The following is a 26,701-nucleotide window of genomic DNA, read 5'->3' on the forward strand; positions in this document are numbered from 1 at the left end:
GCAGTCTAGTGTTCAGGGTTTGGGAAAATGGCATTGCGTTATATGAAATTAAATTGCCTGAAGTATAAGCAAAGTCAACAAGAAAACAGATCTCAGGATAGGTGTGTCAGTATTTTCAAACTGTTGAATTCTAGTACAAGGACATAAAGTTGGTTTTTGTTTTTAAACTGAGGACAACTATTACATGCTACCAGCAAAGGCAAAACTCGCCCTCTGAATGCCATATGTTTAAGTCACAGGGCCAGATATACAAATGTGGAGATATTCCCTGCCTTTCTCTAAGCAGGTATCAACCTGTGCTTTTTCCTTCTGGGCAGCTTGCAGGGCCAGAGTATTCAGATACCACTGCACACAGAAAGCCCACGTCTGTGACCTAATTCTTCAAATTTTGCTCCCTGTGGTGAGCTCCATCTGTTTAGACCTGGAGAAACAGACCAATACATTACTTTAATACCCCAGGGAGTTGATTATGCCTTCTGTATAGATTTTATTTTTACTTGACATGCACTGCCTCATCAGCTTTATAGATACGTTTAATAGTCATTACATTTTCTTCAGAGTGCTACCAATGCAAGATGAAAAATGAAGTACTTACTTAGGCATGATACACACTCACAGACACACACACGACTTGTAAGTAAGCGCACATGCTTTGGAGAAGGTTTTCCCAGTAGGCTCCATAGTCTATACAGGATTTCCTTTCGCAAGTATTAAATGCCTGTTTTCATTTATAAATGACACAAAGGATGGCTCAGTCTCTGAATCATTTAGTGTAGACATTCTGGGTTTGGACAGAATTGTATTTAAGTTGTGTATCCTCTGGGGTCTTCCTAAGGACAAGTGATTCAGACACGACAGTCTGCTAGGTAATTGGGAAAAAAGTGACATGTACGTGCTTTATGAGGGTTAATCTGGTGCTTAAACTAAGAAATGTCACGTTTTTCCCCAAATAAGAGTAATCAGAAATACCTACTTTGCATAGAGTCACAGTCTAAATATGCTATACGCTGTGCATGAAGGAGCAGACACTTCACATAAATGTACAAAATGGTTTTGCTCACAGGGCATGGAGATTGGTCTCTTGCAGAGGAATTCTGCAGAAGAATTATCTTGCTGAGATTAAGCAATCTAATTTTAAAGCCTGGAAAAGAGGTAATCATGAGACACAGGCTCTAAGTTACACCAGAGACTCTACATACTTAGAGAAAAAAAAATAACCTTTCAATTTCTCTATTCTGTGCATAATTAAGGAATAATACCCTCCTCCTTGTCAGTGTTATAGGATTACATCAAAGTTAAAAAAAAAAAAAAAAACAAAAACACCCCACCAAAACCTGAAATGAAAAATTCTTCAGAGGTACAAAGCATAATTCCAGGAATTAAAGTGCCAAATTCTGGTTTTGCCAATCCTGCCAGTTTGCTACACTTCCTCCTAGAAGAAATATTATTACCAATAATTTTCATAAACTTTCAAAGTGACACCTGTGTAGTTTTTAACTACACCACCTCATTGAAGCATGAAATCTTGGATTGATGGTCACTGGTGTTTGGGATTATCCCTCTGCTGCTAGGGGAATTAAGGAAACCAGAACAGTTTCTATAGTTATCTTAGAATGATTGCCCATACCGAAAAGCCTGAAATGCTTTTATGAAGCAATGCCTGCTGAGTATGTTCCTTTGCCTTTTCTGCTCTAATTTCAAGATTCCACCCTTCATTATCGAGCTGGTAGAAGATAAAGACAGATACCGTGTTGTAGAGTAGTTGTCATATGTCTTGAGATGCCTCTCAAGACCATCTCATGAAGGTAGAGAAATACCAGAACAGTAAGTCCTGTACAGATCAAAAGTAGGTTGACAGCTGTGATAGTCTTGAGAACAAAATATTTTATTCATCAATAAAACTATAGTTTACGGTAGTATTTACTAAATAAATTATATAATTTCTCTTTTACAAGAAATAAACTAAAATCAAAAATATTTCAAAGGCAATATATGTACACAACATAAGGCCTTGTTATAAATAGCTTTTTTTTTCTCCTTTTCACTAACAGTGAAAATATCTTTAGAGGCTCATTTTCATATAGTATGTGCAGAGGTTTACCCTAACCCTTGTATGACAAATTCTAATTTCCACTGACGTGGACCTAAGTGATTAGAATGGAAGGGTCAAAACAAATTAAATTAATTTTATTCACCACTGTGCTTATTTTTAAACAGGTAAAGCAGATAATAGATTTTGCTTTGTGCATAGTTACAGAACGCATGCAAATGAAACCACTAGAGAGTTGATAAGAAAATATCACTTTCAAGTCCAAAAAAGGTGATTGGCAATATAGTAGAAAGCAGCCTGAATACACAGTTCTTCACAGTTCAGCAAGCAACAGCAGATGATAGCAGTGTGGAATGTTTCACGTCATTTTTGCCAACTCCATCAATCCTTTCTATGGTTCAAAGATCCTGATACTTCTTAGAATAAGTTCAGTTGATTATTACTCTTTGTCTATTAGGCTCAGCAAATTCCTCCTTCTTAAATCAGGAGTGCAGAAAGTGCTCTTCATTAACCACAGTCACTTCTCTTAGTTTTACTCTTCGTGTATTCTTTGTTACTGGAAATACAGAAATGACAAGTAAAGTCATGTGTTTATTTGTTTTCTTACAGAATTATAAACAGGTAACATCTTTCTTCCCCTAAACAGGCTGCAGCACAGTTTGGCACCAATTCTTTTCTTACCTTGGTCCCCAGTCAAAAGCATTGGGTCTCTTTTCTGGTACGACAGCTAACCCCTACGGTTCTGCAGACACTGCAGTACAGTTACATTACATGAAATAGAACCACTTGCTGCTGCAAAATGCTGAGCACTCTGGACATCAGAGAAGACAGCCCAAACTGAGAGCACTCAGCAGTTCGCAACAGCTTTTATTACCTTGCAGAGCTGACTGGGGCCTTCGTTACTTAAAAGCGTTAGGTGAAAAACTGCAGTCCTCGTACATCACATATAAAAAGTCCTGTTAGCTTCCGCATGATACCCTTCCCCAGTTGAAAAATGACACCTATCCAAAAACTTTCAGGCACAACTAACGTTCTAGTCAATGTCATAGCAATCATTCTATTTCACAAAAAACAATTACTTAATAATGTTAATGATTAGAGTTTTCTACAGTATCTTCTACAGAAGAAGCGGTTATGTAATAACAAATAGTTGATCACTTCTTAGCATGTCTGTAGAGTCAGAGAGTAATGAAAGAGGAACTGTTCTTTGCTGAACACCTTATTACTGGGACTCAAACCTGACAGCTGAACAAAATATTTCAGTAAATTGAGTGCATCTCAGCTAATGTATCCAACATGGAGCAGGACACAAAACCAAAACATCTGTAGTGACCTTAGTCTAAAACCTTATTAAAAATATAACAAAAGCATAAGTTCCCATTTATTAAACAGATTTTTAAGGTCACCTTTAAATTGTACTTTTCAATACAAGCCTTTAACTAACCTTTAAATAGTTCAACAACAATCTAATCTCGACTATGAACAACAACAAAAAAATCTCCAAAGGCATTTTTAAAGCTTATCTTAGAAAAAGGTAACCAGTAGATTTAAATCAATATTTTAGTTACGACTTCTAGCAGTAGACCGTGAACCTTGAAGAATGATATTTCAGTATTGTTCTGTGGCAACCTTTAAACCTGTTACTGTATTGTGCACCAGTGTTAAGGTGTTCATAATCACAGATGCTAGTGAGCACAGTGCTAATTTCTCAAGGGCTGTTCTCTCTCTCTCTAGGTAGCTGTGGTCTGGTGATGAAAGTCTATCTACTGACGTATAAGCACCTGAATGTGCAAAGGGAGTAAAATAGTATGTACTTACAGGATGCAGAACAATTTACTATGCAAAGTGAAATTGTTGGACAAGTGAGTAAAACTAAAGAAAGTGATATTTTAAAAAGAATATGACATAAAGCTAACAAGGATTTTTTTTTTTTTTTAAATTTTAAGAATCAGTTTGGCAAAAAAAGTTGAAAAATGCTAGTACCAAAACCATAATGTTTTACGAAGCCAAGATAAAGTAGTCAAAATTTTCACTAGCACCATCTAGTTTCTGGCTGAAAGCTCAGCTCTGTATGACTGCAGGTCCATTTTTGACAGATACAATGGTCACTCAACACAACTTCAGACCCTTCAGCCTTATTGCTACTTTTCACTCTCTAAGGAGACTAGCGGTATGGCTGATGTTAGCTTTATGCTATTCCACTAATTACATAATGCAATCACAACTAGCTTATTCTTGTTCCCTTTCCTCTGATCCTTCCAAAGCATTTCAGAGGCATCAGTGATGGAAAAAATATCAGCAAAATTTGCATAACAGAGCTGGAGAAAACAGACCTGACAGAAACTCCATAGCAACAGTTAACTGCGTGAGTGAGTCTCAGAAATGCTGTTCGTGGTACTGATGCCATTTTAAGGAGGTGAGATTTTCAGATGTTCATCTCTGTGTCAGGTACAGTCCAGTTCTGTGCGTATTATTCTTGAAAAACCTCCATTTATTTCAAGGCTCAGGACATGATCCTCTAAGCAACTCTGTAACCACTGCACAACTTCTGGGGTTACTTTGAGTGCAGATATAAGAAACATTATTTTGTGATAGAGACTGAGTTTGACCATAGCAATTGGGTTCGAAATGATAAATAATGGACAAGTGACACTACAGGATGCAATCCTGTAGTCACTGTCTGAGATGTCTCACACTGGGTATATAATGGATTTACAATGTTTGAGCCTACTTGAGGCTTTTTGTATCGGAGCATTTTTGTGCTCCCGTTCTCTTTTCATGGATTTGTTTTTGAGCTGATTGATTTCCTCATGTGGTGCATTAAAAGCCCCAGGCACGAGAACACGTAGTTTAGTGACAATATGTGCTGGCATTTTAGCACCTGGCTTACTAAGGTAATGTTCTACTTGCAATCTGAAATGGTACCTTTTTAATCTAATCAAGCACATAATGCCTGTCTCTGATTTTCATGCAAGGGTGACTGAAATGTTGCTGTTATGTTGCTTCCTACATAACGTTGCTTCTGTAAGAACATCTCTGCCAAACTACATTCAAATGCTTGGTTGGTGTTTCCCCTCACACCAAGTTTCAGTATTATGAGGGACATAGGCCTCTTTTTCCTCTCCTTTTTAAGATCATGCATGGATGGATACAAGGATAAGAGAGAGAACAGAGGAATGAAGCAGCTACCTCACTGCATAAAACAAATAGGTTTGCCCCCTTCAGCCTTAACTAAACAGGATTCTACTTTGAGGAGGGAGTGCTTCAAGGGTTCCAGTATGCGCACGTAACATTTTAAGGATTATTCTGCTCTCGGGGGGGGGAGGGGAAAGGACGTCTTTAAGCGAGGGGGCCTGAATTCCCTTCTCATAGTCCCAGAATTAATGTTCAATCTGCCATGTTTTTCCATCAGTATCTTCAGAGGCAACGGTGAGGCAGAGCAACTGATGCCTCTAGAAAGAGAGCAACTTGTCAAAATTTGAGGTATGCAGCACAGTGTGACTGTACACTTTTCAGCTTATTTTCACATGTATCCTGCCTGGGAACTGCTTTAATTTCTGCTGCATTTGTTATTACTCCACAACAGCACCCTGAAGAAAACTACAATGTGATTAGAATTGAATCAAATGTTATGAAAGACCAAGAAGCAAAATATTTCTGAATGAAAAAAAAGACCTCATCAAGGAGTTATGTACAATCCCCTAGCCAAAGCTGTCTCTGACTAGGATGCTTCATTCGATCAGAGCCAGGTGGGATTTTTCTTCTCTGAAAGAAGAGAGAGCTTAGAGTGCTAAACTGAAAATAGCTGAAGGCATGAAAATATTTGTAAGAGAAAGTAACTGCGATGATGAGGAGTTACATAGTAACCTGGCAGTTGGAAAGGTTTGAATATGAGCTAGGGAATGCTCAAAGAGACAGGCTTTACTACAGAACTATAGGAGGGAGAACAGAAGCGGAAGAGCACTGAAAAGTAAGAAGAGGCAGACAGTTTTGACAGTTTCTAAACAGGCATAGACCAATATTTGTAAATCTACTTATCTATGCATCTACAGCAGCTTTGAAATACAAAATTAATCTCCAGCAATGTTTTAAGACTTCAAAATCCTATAATAAAATTGGCATTTGGACATAAACCACAACATAAGTAATTCTAAATGTAATGATATTATCTACGCAATTCATCTGACACAAATCATAGCTACGCCAACCAGACTCTAAATATGCTGGGCTTGCTCATCACTACAGTTATTCCATTATTTTCCTGAAGCCCTTATCGATCCTTTGCAACCATATGTTCAGTGGTAGTCACTTCTAAATTATATACAAATTTTGTGAGCCCTTCCTTCAACAATAGGAGGCAATGCTGTATTTCCATGTAACAATTTCTGTACTACCTAAGAATCTTCCGTTATAGTTAAATACACAGAAGTATTCTTCAAGCAAAATAGTTCATTAATGAAATCCTATAGGCAGGGCATGTATTTATTTATTTAAATCGTATATTTACCACCAGATGACTTAAGATGTATAGCATCACAACAGAGCAAACGTCAAAGTTTGTCGCTGTGCTATTTACATGCATGTTCTTCTTTGATTGAAGTGTAAAGGAAATCAAGCCTACTTGCAGTGAACCAATTAAAGTAATTCTTAAGCCTTACTACTCTGATTTTACTGATATTGTAGTTTGTCGAAATAATACGTCAGCTACCTTTGTAAGTCATTTCAGGGGTAGGCTGAGAAAACAGAGTGGAGTAGTTCATAATTGCACATGTTGCTCTTTCATGGACAGAAAGCTCAATCAAAGAATTTGGAACTTCACTGATAACAGAAGGACCAATGTGACTTTAAGTTATTCCTGACTTTCTAAGTGAAATTATCACTTTCGAGGTCCTCCATTTTAGGTACCAGTCCTTAGTAATGCTGGACTGAGGTCTGCAGGATTGGCTGCACTTGCTGATCTCTCTCAAGAAACTTTTGCAGGATTGGTCTTATATTTCCTACTAATCAAATTCCATAGAACAGAGTAGACTTTGGTGTTCAACAATGTTTGCTGACATTTAATGCTTTTCTGCTTATATATCAGCTGATGGTGCCTGAACTGACACCAAAAAATAGTACTTCAGGGTAATTTTAAAAAGAGACTAAGTTTATTTCCAGAAGAAGGAGGAAACACTGTTTTACTCTGTTGTTTTGTGGATTTCTACATCAAAGTGCTAAATAGAAGAGTGTTACTTTCTCTGTTACTGGCTTATATACAGGACACGTTCTGTTTATCTCAGATGGGATCTTTTGCTTCTAAGTATCTGATCTATCATTGTATTACATATTCATAAAAGCAAGAACCCTTTAATGTTTTAATTCTCTGCAGAGAAACATTTCAAATTTCTAACTATTTTACACATCTGCTTCTATCTTTCTGCAATCTTTAATTAAAAATTAAAATTATTTTTATAGAATAGTCAGTATTTGTTTCCCACTGTATGGTACTAGAATATTTGGAAATAATTTAGATTGGCTTATACTTACTGCTCAATGCAGATCATGGTTAGTCATATTTTATTCATAAAAGCTAGATTTCTTAAGTTATTATCTGGGTTAAAAGATTTAAGAGAAAATAAACCAATGGAATTTTAAAGTAAACTTGGATTTGAGTATGTTCCTAACAGTGCTACTTAGAGTGGCATGTGCACAAAATGCTCATTTGCTAAACTTGGTCTTTATTCAGAACTGAGGGACTCTGGGTCCAGACCAGCCCTTCAGTTGCAAACTCAAGCTGTCTCTGTACCTGTGTCCTGGAACAAAAAATCTTGCTGTTACCAGGTAAATTCTCAATTTTGACATCAGCTGCACAGTGTGAGTCTGCATGGTCTTCCCTTAATGTAACACCCCAAACCCAATGCTCTTACCTGTAAGAGGAATTTTTTTTTTTTTTTTTTTACAATCTCCGCTCCACCGCACCTTATTTGACTGTCTGACTTTGTACACAACACTTTTCAGCCCAATGTCATTTTTAAGCTGGTTTTTTTTTATAGTAAGTTAACACAATGTCATTTTACTACAATGTCTTTTTGTTCATTCATGGGATCAAAAATTCATAGCTCTTAATTTACTAGCGGACTAAAATTTGTCCAAGAAGTTTAGCATTTCAAAGCAGGAGGCAAAGACATCAAAGGATTAGTGACGTGACTGAAATTAAGCAAGTTAAGATATTTTTGATTATAATATCTAGCGGGTAAGACTACAGCAGCTTGCCTTGCAGTAGAAAAACAGACAAGGATTATTAACTACAGGATTAAAGGAAAATCTGTGAATGCCATTTAAAGCTACATTTTCTCATGCTTTTAAAAGGTCAAAATGTATCTTGTAACCTGTTCAATTGAGGCTTAAATCAGCTAATGGAAACATCATTGATTTGCTTTATTTTTGAGACATACATTAGAAATGACTGACCTGTTCCTACTGTTCTCGAAAACATGCATCTTTCCCTTCTAGCCTGCATTTAATCACCCTCCTATAAAAATAAAACAGCCTTCTGCCTCAGCAGCAGTGAGTCAAACTGATTACGTACAGCTCTGATCCTTTAGTATCAGACTTTCCCAACCAGAGGCTAACTGTTGTTGCATGGTCCGCAGAAGGATATCGGGGGGCATTAGGAAGTAAAAGATTAGTGCACAAAACAGTAGTATCTTATTCCTCTTTCTTTCACAAACATACAGGGGTACATGTGATTAAGTTACAGCTCACCTCCACAGCAATCTCAAAATAGCTAATGAGGCATCAATACAGTGTGTGGGACAGGACCAAGAAGGCAGGGGTAACTTCTCAAGATGAGTTTGCCACTTAAGAAGTAACATGTGCTTAGCCACAGTATCCAATTTCCTTGAATTTGTCAGCCGTTGCATACCTAGACACTTGAGGTATGTGCCACTACCTTGTCTCAATTATTGAATTTCAAGTTCAGATGTTTCACGGTGCAGAGAAAGGGTGCTGCTAGGACAAAAAAAGCGTATATGATTCTCTCCACTTAAGACCTATTTATACTTCCAAACCTTTGCTCAGGGGAATAAACACTGGGTGTTTGTATAATGTCCAGAGTTGGGTTTTATTTATTTTTCTGTTGATACTGACCAGTGGAATACACATATACTTACTGCAGTCTCCCAGGCACAATAGTAATGAATGTTTTACAAGCCGAAAACTAACGAAAGCGATCATCATCACACCTGAAACTCGTAAGGACAGCTTTGCAGAAGGTATTACCTATGTCTGTCACTAGATTTTCAGAGCATTCCACCATCCACCCTATAGACTTCAAGCTTTAAAAAAAGCATTTCACAGTGCTGAGTAGCGTTAGTGATAAACAAGATTGTTCTATTATAAACCAAATTAAAAAATTATCAACAAGAAGTTGTTTCTTTGTTAAGTGGGGCGAAGAGAACCACAGAACAGCCCAGGCTGGAAGGGATGTCGAGAGATTATCTGGTCCAACCTTTCATGGGAAAGGGAGGCTAGATGAGATTATCTAGCACCCTGTCCCATTGCATCTTGAAAGCCTCCAGCGATAGGGACTCTACCACCTCCCTGGGGAGGTTGTTCCAGTGATTGATTGTTCTCACTGTAAAAATAGTTCTTTCTTATATAAAGATGAAACCTCTCCCAATGCAACTTGTACCCACTGCCCCTTGTGAAGAGAGAGCCTCCATCCTCTTTGTAGTCACCCTTTAAGTACTGGAAAACTGTGATGAGGTCCCTCCTGAAACTTCTCTTCTACAGGCTGAAAAGACCTAACTCCTTCAGTCTTTCCTCATACAGCAGGTTCTCCAGCTGTTTGATCATCTTTGTGGCCCTCCTTTGGACCCCATCCAGTCCGTCCACGTCTTTTTTTGAATTGTGGGGACCAGAACTACCCTGCGTGCAGCTTGACAAGCACTAAGTAGAGTAGAATAATCACATCTCTATCTCTGCTAGTAATGTCCCTGAGGATGCAGCTCAGTATCCAATTTTCCTTGGCTGCTGCAGCAGCACACCACTGACTGTGTTCAGCTTGGTGTCCACTGCAACCCCCAGGTCCCTCTCAGCAAGGCTGCTCCCCAGCCACACTGATCTGAGCCTGTGCTGGGCTCTTTGGTTATGCCTCCCAGATGCAGGACTTTGCACTTGTCTTTGTTGACCTTCATGCAGTTCTTGCTAGCCCACTCTCCCAGCTTGTCCAGGTCTCTCTGAAAGATGACTCTCCCTTCTGACGCATCCACCTCACCACCCAATTTCATGTCATCAGCAAACTTGGTGAGGGTGCTTTCAGTCCTATCATCCAGATCACTTATGAAGATGCTGAACAGCGAGGGTCCCAGTATTGATCTGTGGGGGACCCTGCTTGTGGCAGGCTGCCAGCCTGAGGAGAAACCATTGATCACCACCCTCTGTGTGTGGCCTGTGAGACAATTTCCTACCCACCTCACAGACCACCCATCCAGTCTGTATCTTGACAGTTTGTCCAGGAGGAGGCTGTGGGAAACAGTGTCAAATGCTTTGCTGAAGTCCAGGTAAGCAACATCCACTGCTCTCTCCATGTCAACAGAAGGTGCTACTTTGTTGTAGAAGATGATCAGGTTAGCCTGGCATGATTTGCCTTTGGTAAATCTGTGCTGGATTTTCCCAATCACCTGCTTCATTTGGTTTGTAATCGTTTCTAGGAGGACTCATTCCACCACTTTCCCAGGGACTGAAGTAAAGCTAATGGGCCTGTAGTTTCTTGGGTCCTCTTTTGGGCCATGCTTGTAGATGGGTGTGACGTTTACCCACTTCCAGTCATCAGGATGCCCCCGATCTCCGTGACTTTTAAAGATAATAAACAGTGGCCTTGCAACAATGTCAGCCACTTCTGTTAACACCTTGGGATGGATTCTCTCTGGGCCCATGGATTTATGTGGGTTGAGCCCTTGCAGAGGGCCACTACCGGTGGGTCGACACGTGCGTTGTTGTAGCTGCTTGATCCTGTGAGCTGGGGTCCAGCTACGCTGGTAAAGACGGAGGAAAGGAGGTAGTGAGAACCTCTGCCTTGTCAGCATTATTAGTAACTTGTTTGCCTGCCCTGTTTAGTAATGGGGCTGTGTCTTCCCTGTGCTCCTGCTTAGTGCTCACATATCTGAAGAACCCTTTCTTCTTCTTGATGTCTCCGGCCAGTTTCAGTTCTAGCAGAGCCTTAACCTTCCTGTCTGCATCTCTGCATGCCCTAGCAAGGTTCTTGTAGTCCTCAAAGGGTATGTGGCTGTCTGTCCATAGAGCTCGTACGCTGCTTTTTTGCTTTTAAGCACATCCAAAAGCTCATTGTTAAGCCTGGGTAGTCTCTTGTTCTGCATTCTTCCTTTGCTTTTGTAGGCAATGGACTGTTCTTGTGCTTCCAGGAGGCTGTTCTTTAAAAACTCCCAGCACCCACAAGCTGCTTTGCCCTTCATGCATGCTTCCCACGGAATCCCTCGCATCTAGGCTCTGAGCACATTGAAGCTGGCTCTTCTAAAATCCAGGGCCTTTGTTCTACTGCTGGTCTTCAGCGTGCTCAGCAGGATCTTAAACTCCACAATATTGTGATCGCTGTATCCAAGGCTATCATTGGTAGTTATGTTGTCAAGTACATCTTTTTGGTTTGTGAGCAGTAAATCTAGCAATGCGCTGTTCCTAGTTGGCACGTCCAGCACCTGTAGCAGGAAGCAGTCCTAATGCATTCCAGGATTCTCATGGACAACTTGTGCACTGCTGTCTTGTTCTCCCAACAAATGTCTGGGTAATCAAAGTCATCCATGAGGACCAGGTTCTGTTGGCCCAAGACTTCCCTGAGCAGCCAAAGTAAGGTTTCATCAGCCTCATCATCCCGGTTGGAAGGTCAATAACAGATACCTAACATAAGATCCTCCTTGGTGATGAACCATTTAATCTTGATCCAAAGGTATTTGATAGAACTTTTGTGGTCTCCACAGCTTACCTCCATACACTCAAATTTCTCTTTTTTAATGAAGTGCAACTCTACCTCCTCTTCCTCCCCTCCTATCTGTCCAAAAGAATTTCTAGCCATCCATTGTGGTCTTCCAGTCATGTGAGTCTTCCCACCAAGTTCCTGTGATTCCTATCACATCATAACTCCTAGACTGGGAAAGGAGCTCCAGTTCCTCCTCTCTGCTGCCCAGACTACCTGCATTGGTATACATGCACTTGAGGTGGTTGGACTTAGGGTTCTTGCCTTTGTAAAGGGCTGGGGAGCATTCCCCACTATTCTAGTAGGTGTGTTCATCCACCCTGCTGCTTATGAACATGTAGGTGTCACAGCTCTGGATCCTACCTGCCAAGTTCATTAGTTTAAAGCACAATTCACTAAGACAATCTGCTAGCAAGGTTACGCTGCACATGATTACTCACTTGTCCATTTCCCATAACATTTCAGGATTTGTGAGTCCCTCTTAACAGACAATTCATGTCAACATTGTATCAGCAACAAGCCCAATTAACACAAGTCCTACAGGAATAGGCTGATTTAATGGGCTACTTGAGGTCACAGTTAACTAAGTCAATTCTGCATCTAATTGGTCACTGGTACTTGCTGCTGTCTTGTTTCAGTGGAGGCATGATAGACAAGAACTCCCCTAAGTGCTGGACTATTAAATTAGTAGCTATTAGGTGGGTACTGTATATATTCAAGCGTTGCTGGCTAAAAAGAAGAAAAAAACATCAGTGCTGCAGCCTACAGAGAAACAGCGTGGGGATCAGACACAAACATGTGGCAAATGTTTCATCTCAACACAAGAAAATTTTTTTCGGGATGAACAATCAATCACTGGAACAACCTCTGCACGGATGTTGTAGAGTACCCATCGCTGGAGGTTTTCAAGATGCAGTGGGACAGGGTGCTAGATAATCTCATCTAGGCTTCCTTTCCCATGAAAGGTTGGACCAGATGATGTCTTGAGGTCCCTTCCAACCTGGGCTGTTCTATGATTCTATGATATTCTGAATCTTTTAAGACAAAAATCAGGAAACTCTAGAGATAAGAAAAATAAAGAATACAGTGAACTTTATCTAAAAGGGAAACAACAATGCCTGTGTGAAACGTTTGTTAGAAACCTAATGAACAGACTTCCCTTTTTGACCCTTCTTCCCTAGTACAATTCTTGCCACAAAAGTCACAGACATTTATTTATGAAAATAGAGGGAAAACATTACTAGGATAATATCAGAATTGTTTAATTTGTGCTTTGGGAAAACAAATCTTTGGGAAAAAAGCCAAGCTTAACATACCTCCCTGCTATATTTGTATTGAAATTTTCAAAACAGCCTAAATGGGTTAGATGCATAAAACTTCACTCAACTGGAACTGGAGTTGGGTGCCTGCTGCCTTTATGTCTGTGGAATGTGAGCTGTAGATACCAGAAGAATTTTTAAAACACAGGTGATATGAAGACAACCAAAGATGTAGACTTGAGCTTATCTTTCAGCAGTCAGATAAACTGCTCACTAGGAACCAAAACAGCGAAGAAAAGATACCTTTTTCATCATATTCTAGCTACGACAACTGGAAAAACCTTTAGAACAGCAAGGGGAGCCGTTAACGGGCTTCATACTGAGCTCTACTTCACTGGCTTCAAAATCACTGATGTAAACACAAAACTTTCCTCTCTGAGAAAATTTAGTTTCTACATTGTGGAATATTCAACATGAAGAGTAAACATTTTTCTTTTCTTTTCTTTTTTTTTCTCCCCCCCCCCCCCCCGGAAAACAAATAATAGGAAAAACACTCCTACCATTAGAAAAAAATTGAAGGCCATTTTGGCATACTTCATTATTAGCACAATAGTTAATAGGCACATAGATTCTTGAATGACTTGCTTTGGCAAGGTACTTAAGCATATGTCTCATATAAGAAATACCTCAATGAACCTCTGGATCTTGAAGTTAAGCATGTATTTTAGTCACTTATTGATCCTGAGTCAAAGGAATTACAGGGGAAAAAGCCCATCAGACACAGTTTGACAACTTACTAAGTAGACATCCAAAACTGAAGCATTATCATTTTCCATTTCCAGTGTGCTCTGTTCTGAAGTCAAATAGATGGCACTGTCTTCTAAAGTGAATGTTGAACTTGAAGGCAACCCTTTACTGCAAAGAGAAGGGAGACTACAGTTAATCAAAAATACAAGTTACAGAGAGCTCAGTCATAGCTGAAACTTTTAAATATGTTTCTCTCTTAAGCATAAAGCTTCAAATACTTGAAAACAGGCAATGTAAATGGACAAGTACAGATATCTTGACAATTGCTAGATAATTGGCAGCTCATATTTGACTAATGTACACAAACTGCAGTTTCGATTTTTGCATCAAGTAAAATTTTATCAGGAAGCAATACTGTTCCTGAACTCTAATATTTATTTAAAGACTGAAACTATGTCACAGTAAATGTGGAATAATTGCAATCATTTCAAAAGAAGTTACTCCCATGTTACACATGATGTAAATTTTGACAGCATTTCTTAATTCAAAATTTGGAAAAAAGATTCAGTAATTAGGCACAGTAGCACTGGACTTTCTCAAGCAGATACGGGATCACTTGCAGCCAACAGTTCAGAAGGAAAAGTGGGAGAAGAGTGTACTGTAATTAGTATAGCTCTGCAAGGAAGTCGTATTTACAGAGCAGGTGTACTGTATTATTTCATTCATGGATATGACTTTTTGTTCTCTGCTGTCCAGAAAGAATGTGAAACTGCAAATGCATCCACACAGGAGTCTTGTTTTCTTCTGTAAACACACTTGGAACCACAAAGCAGAAACTCTCAAAGGTGTTTTAATGGAGTTAGATGCCCATTATCACCTGCCCTCACTAGCTGCCAGCAAGTAACGCTCCAGGCTGCCTTAAGAACTCAACTGTCAGTTTTGCAGAAACGTATTTTGAAAGTTCTTATCTACTTACACACAAGGTGAAAAGCAAACAATTCTGCATTATAACTGGGTAAGAAAACATGGTTACAGCCATCAGTCCAGAAATGACTAATTTCCCCCTCCCTTTGCAGTACTTTGTAGTTTAAGTATGTTTCAGATGGGGTATAATTTCAGAAAGGGCAAAGCTAGCATGCAAAGTAGAAAACAAATTCAAATGCTCAGCAAAATAATGAATCATCAGTCACCCTCATGTCATATTAGTATTAAGTGCACAGCATTACATTCGCCACATTACACTGTTCCTTTTTTTTTATAGCGTATTAGGCATCTTTTCAATAGCAAGACTATTTCTTTTGCCCCGAGGGTGACCCAGCTCCCACTGACTTAGTAGCATTTTTCTCACACCTGTTGCTTGTATTCTATAGAGCAACATTTCAGTCACATCAGTTTTCTGCCAATGCTTTATTTTACTGAAGGGCGGAGGTCAGACAGGAAGGGAAAAAAATGGGCCGTTGCCAGATGTTAGACTATGTTTTATCATCTCCCACAAAATAAGCTCTGGCATGAAAAATATTACTCTTGGCAAAAGGGGAGGTGGTAAGGGGGGAGAGAGAGTCACTTCTGCTTCCAGAATTTTGATCTCCGCCATTGCACAGTTCTGGCCTCTGAATGTGCAACGGCCGGTATATGAAAACCACGTGACATGAGATGAATGTGCAGTGAGCAGCTACTACTGCCATAAAACCATGCAAACCCAGTGGTCAACCCTTCCTTCTGGAAAATAGTGCCCTGCATTACCAACTGTAAAGCAAGTTGGGCAGGCAGGCTGTGGTGTGTACCCGGCTTTCATTCCTGCATCGGGTTAGGTTTAAAAGCAACAAAAATTGAAATAGTTATTCCTTTCATATACATATCAGGCCACATCACTGCCACCTTTACTGCTGTTATTTTTAACTTCTTTCACTTCCAGAAAACCTCTGGAACCTGTACTCGAGGTGAGGATTCTGCAACTCACACCAGTGACGTTTTGTTTTATATCCTTCACATATCAGAAGACTAAGACCTAGTCCTCCTATTATTTCAGTTTAATTCACTGGCTTACTGTGACACTTACTTTTCTTCCTCTCCTCTCTACTTTTCCATTAGAAGGCACTGCGCTTCTTTTGCTCTTAGTTTGTTAAATTATAGTCTATCTTGCTTTACAGTCTGCTGTGGATAGCAAACAATAGCAATGTGAGTTCAGCACTTGGTCTTGGGATTGTTAAACTACTGGTTTTACCTATAACATAAAGACAATGCCATCTCCCCTTTGGTGTATGCCTCTTTTTTTTTTTTCCCTACCTGTTACAGAAACACACTATACAGTCAGGCAGAAAATGAGGGTTGAAACAAACCCAGCATATTAAGAGAAGTCAAAAAGAAGCTCCTATAAATGTCACAATTTGGTTATTTAGTAGTGAACTTCCTAAAAAAGATTTAATGTATTGAAGCAAATAATATGTAAAAAACATATATTAACAAATAGAAAGACAAAGGAGAAAAGGGGCAGAAAAAAGTACAAAGATACAGTGATCTTACATACAGAAAACCAGCAGCGACTAAAGTCCCTTGAACAAAATCAGGCATGAAAGAAGAGAATGAAACAACACAGATGCCAGTTCACTTTTTTCTTACAAAGATCCACAACTTATTTGCAGATAGCAATCTCCTTGCTGCTGTGACTTTCACACTGAATAATTAGAGAAAAACTCTGCAAGTGAGGAAGACTCATCTCCTGCATGAAGAATTGTTTATTAAACAGAGAAGTGTAGGAAAACTGTTGCAAGGCAGAGCTTTCTTTCCTTAAGTTCAATAACTGGAGGTTCTTCTCTGTTTAAAAGAACATGAACTGACCACTTTGGGAAGCTAATCTGTAACGTGTATAAAGGAGAAATAGCACATTTCAAGTCACTGCCATGTTAATTTGCATCTGGAGCCAATGCTGGCATCAGTATGAAAGGAACTGCTTTTGCCAGGAGCTGAACTCCGCTGCAACTGCAGTATAGTGCTTATGTGTAATAATGTAATAACACCTTCTTAGTTACAGCTGCTTAGTTAGAAATCATTTTCATGGCAGAATATGACAATCATTTTGTTTGTCGTACTTACCTTGCAATGACAGCGTGAAGAACATGCAACCCAACTGGCTAAGTGAGTATGAACTACATGAAGATATGCATAAGAACAAGATTTCCAATTTTCCTATGAAAAGGGGGAAAAGCAAGTTTGTTTGTTTTTTTTTTAAGGTCTCATCCTTAGTGTTGATGTGGATCCTATTTTAAGCAGCACTAAATATTTTGTCCTTATGCTGAAATGAGGAGAAAAGCCATACTTTGACCTTCTAAATCAGCACACTTCAACACATTTAACAAAAAAAACAGGCTCAAGTGCTCTTCCTCTTACGTAGAAAATAAAATAGAAACTTCATTTTCCAAAGTCCTTCTAAAATGCTCTCTTGGACACGAGATGCAAAAAAATCCTCACTCAAATTAGCTCAAAAAGTTATAGTCAGGGATTGCTACTTGCAAATATGAAAAATGGGACGTTCGGCACAAGATCTTCAGTAGGAATAATTAAATTATATTGATTTTCTGCAGATTTGTAGAACAGCGTAACTTTTACACATTTTAATCTAAGGCTGACATATGTAAGATCCTATTAAGTTTCTATGGAATAAAGGAAAAAAATTACGCTTTGTCAAGGAACTAGCATAACCAGGCAGGATTATCTGAAATAATAAAGAAAATAGTAATAATAATTAAAAAAAAAAAAAAAAAAATCAAAAGATTGGTGTCCTTCAAACCTTTCCAAATTTTAATTACTATTTCTGTCCTTCACATTTTATTTATACTAAACTGAAGTGACAGTTGCAGAAATAAAAGACTTCTGTTTTCTTCATGGAAAAACAAATATGCCTCATCATAATGTGTCTACTTGCAAGGCAGCCTGCAGGACAGGTAGAACTCTTCAGTCTCCTTTCCAAGTCATTGCACAGCCTTTGAAGAATGGCAGAAACAATGCCAGGTAGTAAGAACTGACCGAAGCAGAAGTTTGATCTATATTTTGGTTTTGGTGGTTGTGTTTGTTTTTTTTTTTTTTCCTCCTGCAGTGTGAAGAACAGCCCTTGTAGGAATATAATTATCAGCTTTTAGATAGTGCCAAAAGACAACAGCCATAAATTAGAATGAGCCACTATGTCTCCCCTGTTGTGGAGAGCTGTAATAAAAATAGGCTTTGATGTCTCTCTTTGGATGTCAAATATTCTTTCCTGTAGCATATCCCACAGAATATTTATCCCCTAAATAGCAGTGCATTTGCAATGTCCAGTGTGTTTGAAAACTCTTACATAAGCTTTTGAAAAAATTATCACCTCATTGCATCATGAGTTTTGATCTTTAAAATCTCTGCATATAGAAGTGAGTCAGAAAAACGTCTTGTAGGATAAATGAGCAGTAAAACTATTGTTCTAAGTACAACTCAATATCAACTGTCGCAGAAAATCCATTCTGCATACATATAACTGTGAACAGGGACAACAGGTATTTATGGACATGTTGAACTAAATGCACTAATTAGTCTAATGTTTACAAAGTAGAAATATTGTATCACCTCTAAACCCCAACCTTGCATTTCATTTTTATACATTACATGTGTCTGGGGGAAAAAAAAAAAAAGTAGGTCAGACACAGTAAAACTCCCTTGCAACATTTCACTAACGCTGTTGACAAACATCAAAACTACAGACCTGAGAAAACAATAGATATGAATGATCTTCTAAATGCTGCTTCAAGTGAAGGAGTGTGACAGAGAGTCCGTGCTACTACACTCATGCTAATGGCAAACCATGCCACGTGAATCATTAAACATCACACATCAATTTCACAATGGACAACAAACCTATACACCTTCGCAGGTGCCAATTAAAATCATGAGACCTGTCATTTTTGTACCTGACATACATACATAGTTGAAGAGAGAAGGTGTAAGCAATCAGAATTTAGGAACTCAGTCTAGATTACAAAATACTGAGTAATAACAGCCAAATCCACTGAGAGGTACACATCAACGTGTATCAGCCCTTGGAGGGATCTACACATGAGGTCTGTTCTGAGAAGCTCCTCTGGATCTTTCTCACCAGAAAAAAATGAAGGTAATGAAATTAGACTTGCAAGGATGAGTATGGAGTATGAAAAGCAGCATGCAGAGGGACAAATTCAGTCAAGGCAACATTTGCTTGTGAATTAAATAACTACTATTACCATTGGAGTTTCACAGGCACATCTGTATATTTAACTGAACAATAATTTCAAATTTCAAGTTAAAAAAAAGTATAGGTTTTCTTTCTAGTTTTCAACAACCAAGTTGTTTCCAGAAACATTTGCTAAATAATTTATAAAACTTCTTTTCTCTGTGAAGGAAAACACTTATGATCTTTTTAGGGCTCTATTAAAACAAATCACAACAAAAAGTGCTGCAAACAGGATATCAACAACTGAATGGGATTAGATCCAATGAATTTAGTAAGCACAGACAGGGCACTCTTACTTCAGTACATATGCAGAGATCTTCACAAGAAAGCTTACAGCAACATAAGGGACTGTTTTTAAAACATACCAAAAAGAAAAAAAAAACCCTCAACACACTGTTTGGACTGCAATGGCAAATTATGTCATTCTGTTCATCCAGCGTAAGGAGGCAAAGGATCGCATCAAATTAGGAAACATGAAAATGATAACTCAGTCTTTAAAGTGATGTTGGTGAAGTTTATGATAATTCTGCAGACTGGCTTATGATATGGTAGTATGTCTCAAGGGAAGATAGTACAGAGAACCAAAGTATGAAGCAATATTGTGTATTTCATGATACTGCAATTCGGTGCAAATTATGGAAAGGCTCACTGCTTTCAGATATATAGTGCTGTTTTTACACTTACTGCAGTGAGATTAAGAAAAAAATCCATAAAAAAAGTCATATATACATATATATACATTTGCTGGTGAAGGACACGTTCTTGAGCTAATATTCCTTCCATAGGGCTACCAATGTCTGTTCCCTAACAATTGCTAATCCGAATTACCTGAAGGTCAGGTAATGTCACAAGTAGCAGCAGAACGTCAGGTTCAGGAGGTTTTTATTTTTCTGAATGGGTGGAGCCACCTTCTGAACGTTTTACAAAAGAAGGGTCCCTCCGTCATGAAAGTGAAACAAACCTGGGAACAGAGCAAAGTCTTCTCACTCTGCCTTGAGGCTGCCTACCTATACAGCACTAGTACTGAGGAAAGACTCAAAAGCAGGGGGTGACATCTCTTGTTACTCACCAGAACTCTTATCAGAAACTTCTAGACAGTACCTCTGAGCAAAAAATAAACAGGTATGATGTAAACAGGGTGCTATGTTTATTTACTGCTCTCTCTTCTATTAATTATGTTTGCTTAATAGCCTGCTGAGTTACATAGTGGTGGTACTCTTTCTAGAGATGTTGTGAGAGGATGAACTTTTGTAACAGGAAATATAATCATCTATGAAATCACACAGGCTACTTTTCTGAAAAAAATGTGTACCTTTTACATATCAATATATATCTATAGGCTTAGAGCAGGAACAGGTGAAATTAAAGGGTCACTCAAGACTAATTACAAAACACCACACTGGATCACCTGCTCAAAGAAGACTGAGGAACTTCTGTTCACAGGACTAGTCCTTTAGTCTTTGCTAGGTCCTTCTTCCATTGTCAGGCGACCTTTGCCTTTTGCAACAGCACTGATCCACTCCAGGGACAGAACCTCTGCTTTATAAAATACTTGCCTATCTTACAAACTCTCATTAAGGAAATACTCCTGCTAGGTCTTCTAAAAAAATTATCTTTGTTACTGCTTTCTTGCAACCCTTCACAGCTAAACTATTGAAAATTATTCAGAATCTCCAATAAGGGCAAATATACTATGACAAAATATGAAGTCTCTAGTTTTGTCACAGTTACTAATCATTTCTGTTTAGAGTTTTTAGCCTTTATTTTATACACAAGCCTCAGAATATCAGCGGGCAAGCAAATAGTTTACATCTGAGAATCAGTCAGCTCTCCTGGCTTTGCTGGAGTTAACGTCTGTTCTGAATTCTTACTTGCTCTACGGTATTTAATATTGAATCTAAACACCTCCATGAAGAAAACACTTAATACATTAAGAGTAGTTTCACACGCTTAAATAATACATCACTAGAGCAGCATTATAACCACACCGACTACTTTAAATAATGCCTCACTGATCCCTTGGTACTGATACTAACCACTCGGTACTTGATACTAAGGACTGATAATACTTAACCATTTACACTGAATTTCAGGATTACTCGATATCTTCTGACTATGAAAGCAACTCATTACAACCTAGAGTTCAATGAAAAGCTAGTAGGAAAAGCAAATTTCAGATTAATCTTTCTTAAGACTATGAACTCCACAAGATAGAGATCATCATAGTAGGTATGAGGCTTGAACCATTGAAATTTAGACATACCTTAGAAAATTAATGAAACAGATGCATCTTCCAGATTTGCTTTACACTTCACATTTGAAGCCAGAGACTGAAATTTTGTATTTTGGTATGTGTCCAGGACAAGCATTTAAATGCCAAGAAAGATTCTCTCTTCTACTTCTACAAACACTTCATAAACCAACTACAATAAACCCAAGTATTAACTTTAACACCACTGGAGAGTGGGGAATTCTGTTCACTTAGATGGCATTGTTTTCTTCTAATGCAATCATTAAGAAAATATCAAACTGTAATATTAAATGAAATATATATTAGTCTTTTGTCCAACAATGCTTTTTTGATGCTTCTTCAGGACTGCAGGTAGCAGTGTTATGCTCTTTAAACCAGTGTTCTTCAATCTGCTTTTCTGCTAAGTTTCTTGCTCTGTTAACCTTGTCACAGCACTATTGTACCAACAGAAGATAATTGATAAGGAAATAAACACAAATTGGTTATTTTATTAAGTACCCCTGAACACTTTTAGACATTATGCATTAGTATTTAGATATGTTATTAAATACTACAGCTGTAATCCTATAATAGGAAGGAAAACAAAAAGAATGACAACGCACCTTAAAGCATACAAAGCTCTTCAGATACAACAAAATACAGCTTCTACCAGCACATTAATGAGATTTACAAATGACAGCCTTTTTCCAAATTAAATAACTGAGCTGAAACTGACATGTACATGGAACTTCTGCATAAAGGAGTAAAAAAAAAAAATCTCCTAATTAATCTCTTAACAACAACACACGTGCTGTCAGCAGTTGGTAACTAGAAGTTCAAATTCCTGCAACAGCATCATCATAGCTGCATTAATCACCAGTTTTAATGCAGACTTCTGCTACAGCAAAGACAAATTGGGGGGGTGGGGGCACAGGAGAGAACAAGAGAAATCCTTATATACATGGTGTATGAGAAAGAACACTTCAGCGGAACAGAGGTTTTGTACAATTTCAACAGTGCACTGAGTTCTTATCCTTTATTTTTAGATTGAAAAAAAAGAAAAGCGAAGCAAAAAACCCCCCATTTTTACAGTTACTTTCTCCCATTCAGTAATGATCAGCCACAATGACTGTGCTCCACTGTGCTGTTGTCCTCCTATTGCTAAAGCAGTCTATTTTATCTTGGTTCTTAATTAAAAAAGAAAAAAAAAGCAAAAGTAATTCCATCACAGGAGAACTGGGAAAGCCTTGTTTTACTTTAAGCCACAATTACATGTTGCTTCAGTCATAGTCAAATTTTCTTTCTTTCCCATGGGGATTCCCCCAGTGTCTCTGCATCTGTTCCTAGCATTAGAGCATTCAAGTCTTTTTCCACCACCTAGCTGCTTATTTTCATGAAGCTTGCATGAATTTAATCCTCTTTGAATCAGATTCACACAAATTTGCCTAAGCTTCAGAAGCTAAGAGTGGTGGGTGGACAGACAGAACATTCAAACCTATCACACAAAAGTTTGTTTACACAGAAAACCAGACTGGCAAAAGGCCTGATTAAGTATTCCTTACAACAGGAAAACTAATACCTACAAATCCCTTCCACTGAAAAAACAGCAGAAGATTTTACTTTTATTTTCTAAGCTGTCTTTGAAAAGGTTGGTTGATAGAATGTCAAATCATGAGACATTTCAGTTCAAAGTTTGGATGTTTCAGGAAGTTTTGACTGTGTAAGAGGGAAAAACCCCACAAACCCTCAAAGCCTTCCAAAACTTCAAGTGGTCTGCACCAAAAAACAGCAATAGAAAGGTAAGGCAAACAAACAACTGAAAAATATACAGAAAAGCAGAAAGAAGAGGAAAGACAAGGCAGAGGTCCATACTACACACACATCTTACAGAAAGAAGGTACAGAATACATAAAGAAAAACAAGAATTAGATTTTATATAATTATTTTCCTAAGCTCAAACATATCAGAAGAATTCAGCAATCCTCCTTATATAACCCGCAGTATCTTCACACTGTTCTAGACAGAGAGGTGAACTACCCTTTATGCATCATGTGATTTTGGTCAGGTTTGTGACTGGAAGCCATGAAACCTGCTGAAAGATATATTGGAAAGACACCTTCTGTGGTATCTTGAAACTCCTGTTTAAAACATATCCAGAAGCACGTGTAAAGGCTTTAACCTCCTTCAGCTCTTTGCAATTGTAAAAGCAATGTCAACAAAGACAACAGTCATACTGCTCAGAACATTCAGATTTGTCATCTTTAATTTAATTCATCAGTACTTATTAGGAAAACTTTACCTGGAGGGGGAAAAAAAAAATCTGTTATCACTTCTGCTATAAAAATAATCCCTGAAAGTATTACATTTCCTAAGATAAAGCAAATAAACCCTTTCAAAGAAGTGTATTTGGACTCAAAATTGAACATACATTCTAGCGGAAAACAGACCTTTTAGGTACTAAAATATCTCTGCACCAAATATAAACCTACTTGAGGAGGCTTGGAAAAATCTTTGACAATTTTAATAGCAGCAATAAATTGTCAATTCTGTTCTCTTACTAAATGAATACTTGACATTGCTTATGACAGAACCACTTGACTGAGAAACAGCTTCATGGAACAGAAACCAGCTGTCTTCTGACAAACAAGAAAGCCTACATTTGCTGAATAACATGTCACATTTGTCCATTTTTTCCTTTTTACTTCCCTTTTTTAGATAAAGTTCCTTTTCTGCTGAAAAATACAGCCATTTTCCCCACTCCACCACTCCTTCATTCACTACTTTTACCAGTTCCTCTTCACACTGCCTGGGTAACACCTTGAGTTTCCTCTAACTCTTCAAGGACTGAGGAATAACTTGGTGAAAAATAATCAGCTACTAGTCAGGAAAAACACTCTTAATAAGTTTTATGTTTATGACTGCTGTTCAGTCTCTCTTTTTTGCTTTAAACACAAGTCCCTAAATGCTGCATTATCTACCAATTAGTTATGCTAGTTCTCATCTGTATCAAGCCAGGTCGACATAAACCCTCCTCACATGATACAGCCTCAGGAGCCGGCTCCGGCTCAGCAAATCACCTGTCTGATTAACCACATTGGCACCAGTTCCTTGCTTCCTACTACGAGTGCTGAGCATCCTCAAGGAAAGATGGTGCTGAGCTCCTTTCTCATATAAAATGCCATTTCCCTCTTCTTGGAGAACAATTACATTCATGGTTGATAGAAACAGAAGAAAAAAACAAAGTTAAAAATACAACATGCGCCTCAAGGTATCTGAAGTATTACTGCTCTCTTTTTAATGAGGCAAATAACAGCATCTGTCTTCTCACTGGTATGGGCACATACTGCTCGTTAGCATTAATGGGAGTCAAGGAGCTGTACAGATACTGTATTATTACTACACATACAGGATTATCTCCCTTTATTACCCTAAACCAGAGATTTCTGACTGGTTACAAGGAGATCTGTGTACTCTTTACTTTGTGCCAGGACACTTTGAAGGAGGAGGAAAAAGCCTGATGAAGATGATGACAAACTGTAGTTCTATTAAATAACTTGAGGGAGAATGTCATAGTCAATTGCATATTTAAAGACTGAAAGCAGGCTCACATTTGCAAACAAATCATTCATTCAGGCTTCGTTTCAAACACTGCTCCAAGCTTTCTGTGTATCAGAGGCAAATGGCAAAGTGATGAGTCCTGCATCACAACATTTTGTAATACTCAAAAGCAGAACTCCAGCGAGAAAAATCTAAGACATCTACAACTCAAATGCATCATTGTAGCATGGATTTTTTTGGTGTTTTTATTTCCCTGCCAGCTTTTCTCATGGGAGGACTGAAGTTCCTCCAATGTACCATAAAAACATACATAAAAATTCAGCTGAACATATTATTTAGTGCCATGAAGAAGGAAGGACCTCCCTGCACTGCTGCTGAAAGCAGAGGTGGGTACAAAACTGCAAGTGCCATGAACTATCTTGGGAAATTAGTTTAATAGTGAGCATGCTTAGCAGCCTTCTTAAATCCTAAAAGAAAGCTGCTAGCTATGACAGGGAAGCTAACCCCCGTGAATCGTACATACTGAGATTGTGACATGAACCAGCACTTGGTCAGGAGGAAAACCTGCCACTGAGCCCTAGCTGAAGAGGATCCATCTAGACCAGCAAAGATGTTAGCAGGTCAGCCCCCGTGGCAGATCTCCTGGCTACGGGGCAAGGTCTTTCGTTTTGACACAAGGCATGGAGAGAGCCACACATCTATGAATGCTGGTGCGAGGTCTGCTGTGTTAGAGAACGTGTCCTGTTGTACTGATGAATTGAAAGTACACAAACCTGGACTGCAGACACTACAGTTCCAACCTCATTTTCTAAGATAAGGACGTGCAGGGTAACGGCATAACTGACAACATGTACTACATTTTAGGTTATTTCATTGACTGCATCACAAAACTGGAGAGTAAACAAGTCTAAACATACAAAGTGTAGATCTGCTAAAAACCTTATTTATTTTAGAATTATTTTGGAATATCTTTACAGCAAAATATCATGGATTTACTCATAGCTTCTGTCTACAATTAATTTATGGAGAGTAAAAAGTATTTGAAATGTTTTATTTGCAGTGAATCTCAACTCTTTATCCAGACAACTCTGCAGTTCTCCTTTGCTAATTGATGCTAATACAAAGTAGTTCTGTAGTTTTATTTGATGCTTAAAGCAAATTAAAAAAACCTCAGTACTCTAGAATGTTATTTCTAGCAAAGCTAAAGCTTGGTAACAGAATATTGAATGGAATATTGAAGTCCTACAGCTAACTTTGTCACAAACTGGACAAGACTGCCAGAAGTTGAATTGAAGGAGCTCTATTTCTACTAATGTGTATTCATTAGTAATTTTATTTCCTAAAGCTTGTGTAGATGCATTTTGGGACAACTTGTGATGGTTCTGTAGCTAAAACTTCATCTTTTGTTACACCCCAAACCATACCTCATTGCAAATCTTTATAGCAAAACATCAGACCTATGGAAGATGCCACATCAGTGAGATTTATTTCAACTTAATGAAAATGAAACCTGCAAATATCACTTTGATCAAGTAACTCTGCAAGTCATTTTACTTCTTATGAAAATACAGTTGGTCAAATTTTAATAGGAGGTAAAATCTTACTGCCTCAAGATTGCTTTTAAAATAACTTGATCCTTTTGGGCAACACGCAG

General features: G+C 38.3%; 1 protein-coding gene across 3 annotated transcripts in view; it reads right to left on the reverse strand.

The window, feature by feature from the left end:
• Positions 1-2,101: 2,101 nt before the first annotated feature.
• Positions 2,102-26,701, reverse strand: part of PIP5K1B (phosphatidylinositol-4-phosphate 5-kinase type 1 beta) — a 115,217-nt gene continuing 90,617 nt past the window's right edge. For 2 of the 3 annotated variants that reach the window (XM_082336579.1, XM_082336580.1), the window contains exon 15: positions 13,910-14,194. In XM_082336579.1, the coding sequence (XP_082192705.1) occupies positions 14,035-14,194 (160 nt within the window). In that variant the 3' untranslated portion in view covers positions 13,910-14,034. Of the gene's footprint in view, positions 2,607-13,909; positions 14,195-26,701 lie in introns of those variants that run through there. The other variant, XM_082336581.1, reaches the window with a different exon arrangement.

Source organism: Platalea leucorodia, assembly GCF_965183815.1.
Source record: "Platalea leucorodia genome assembly, chromosome: Z".
In the NCBI taxonomy this organism is placed as follows: Eukaryota; Metazoa; Chordata; class Aves; order Pelecaniformes; family Threskiornithidae; genus Platalea; species Platalea leucorodia.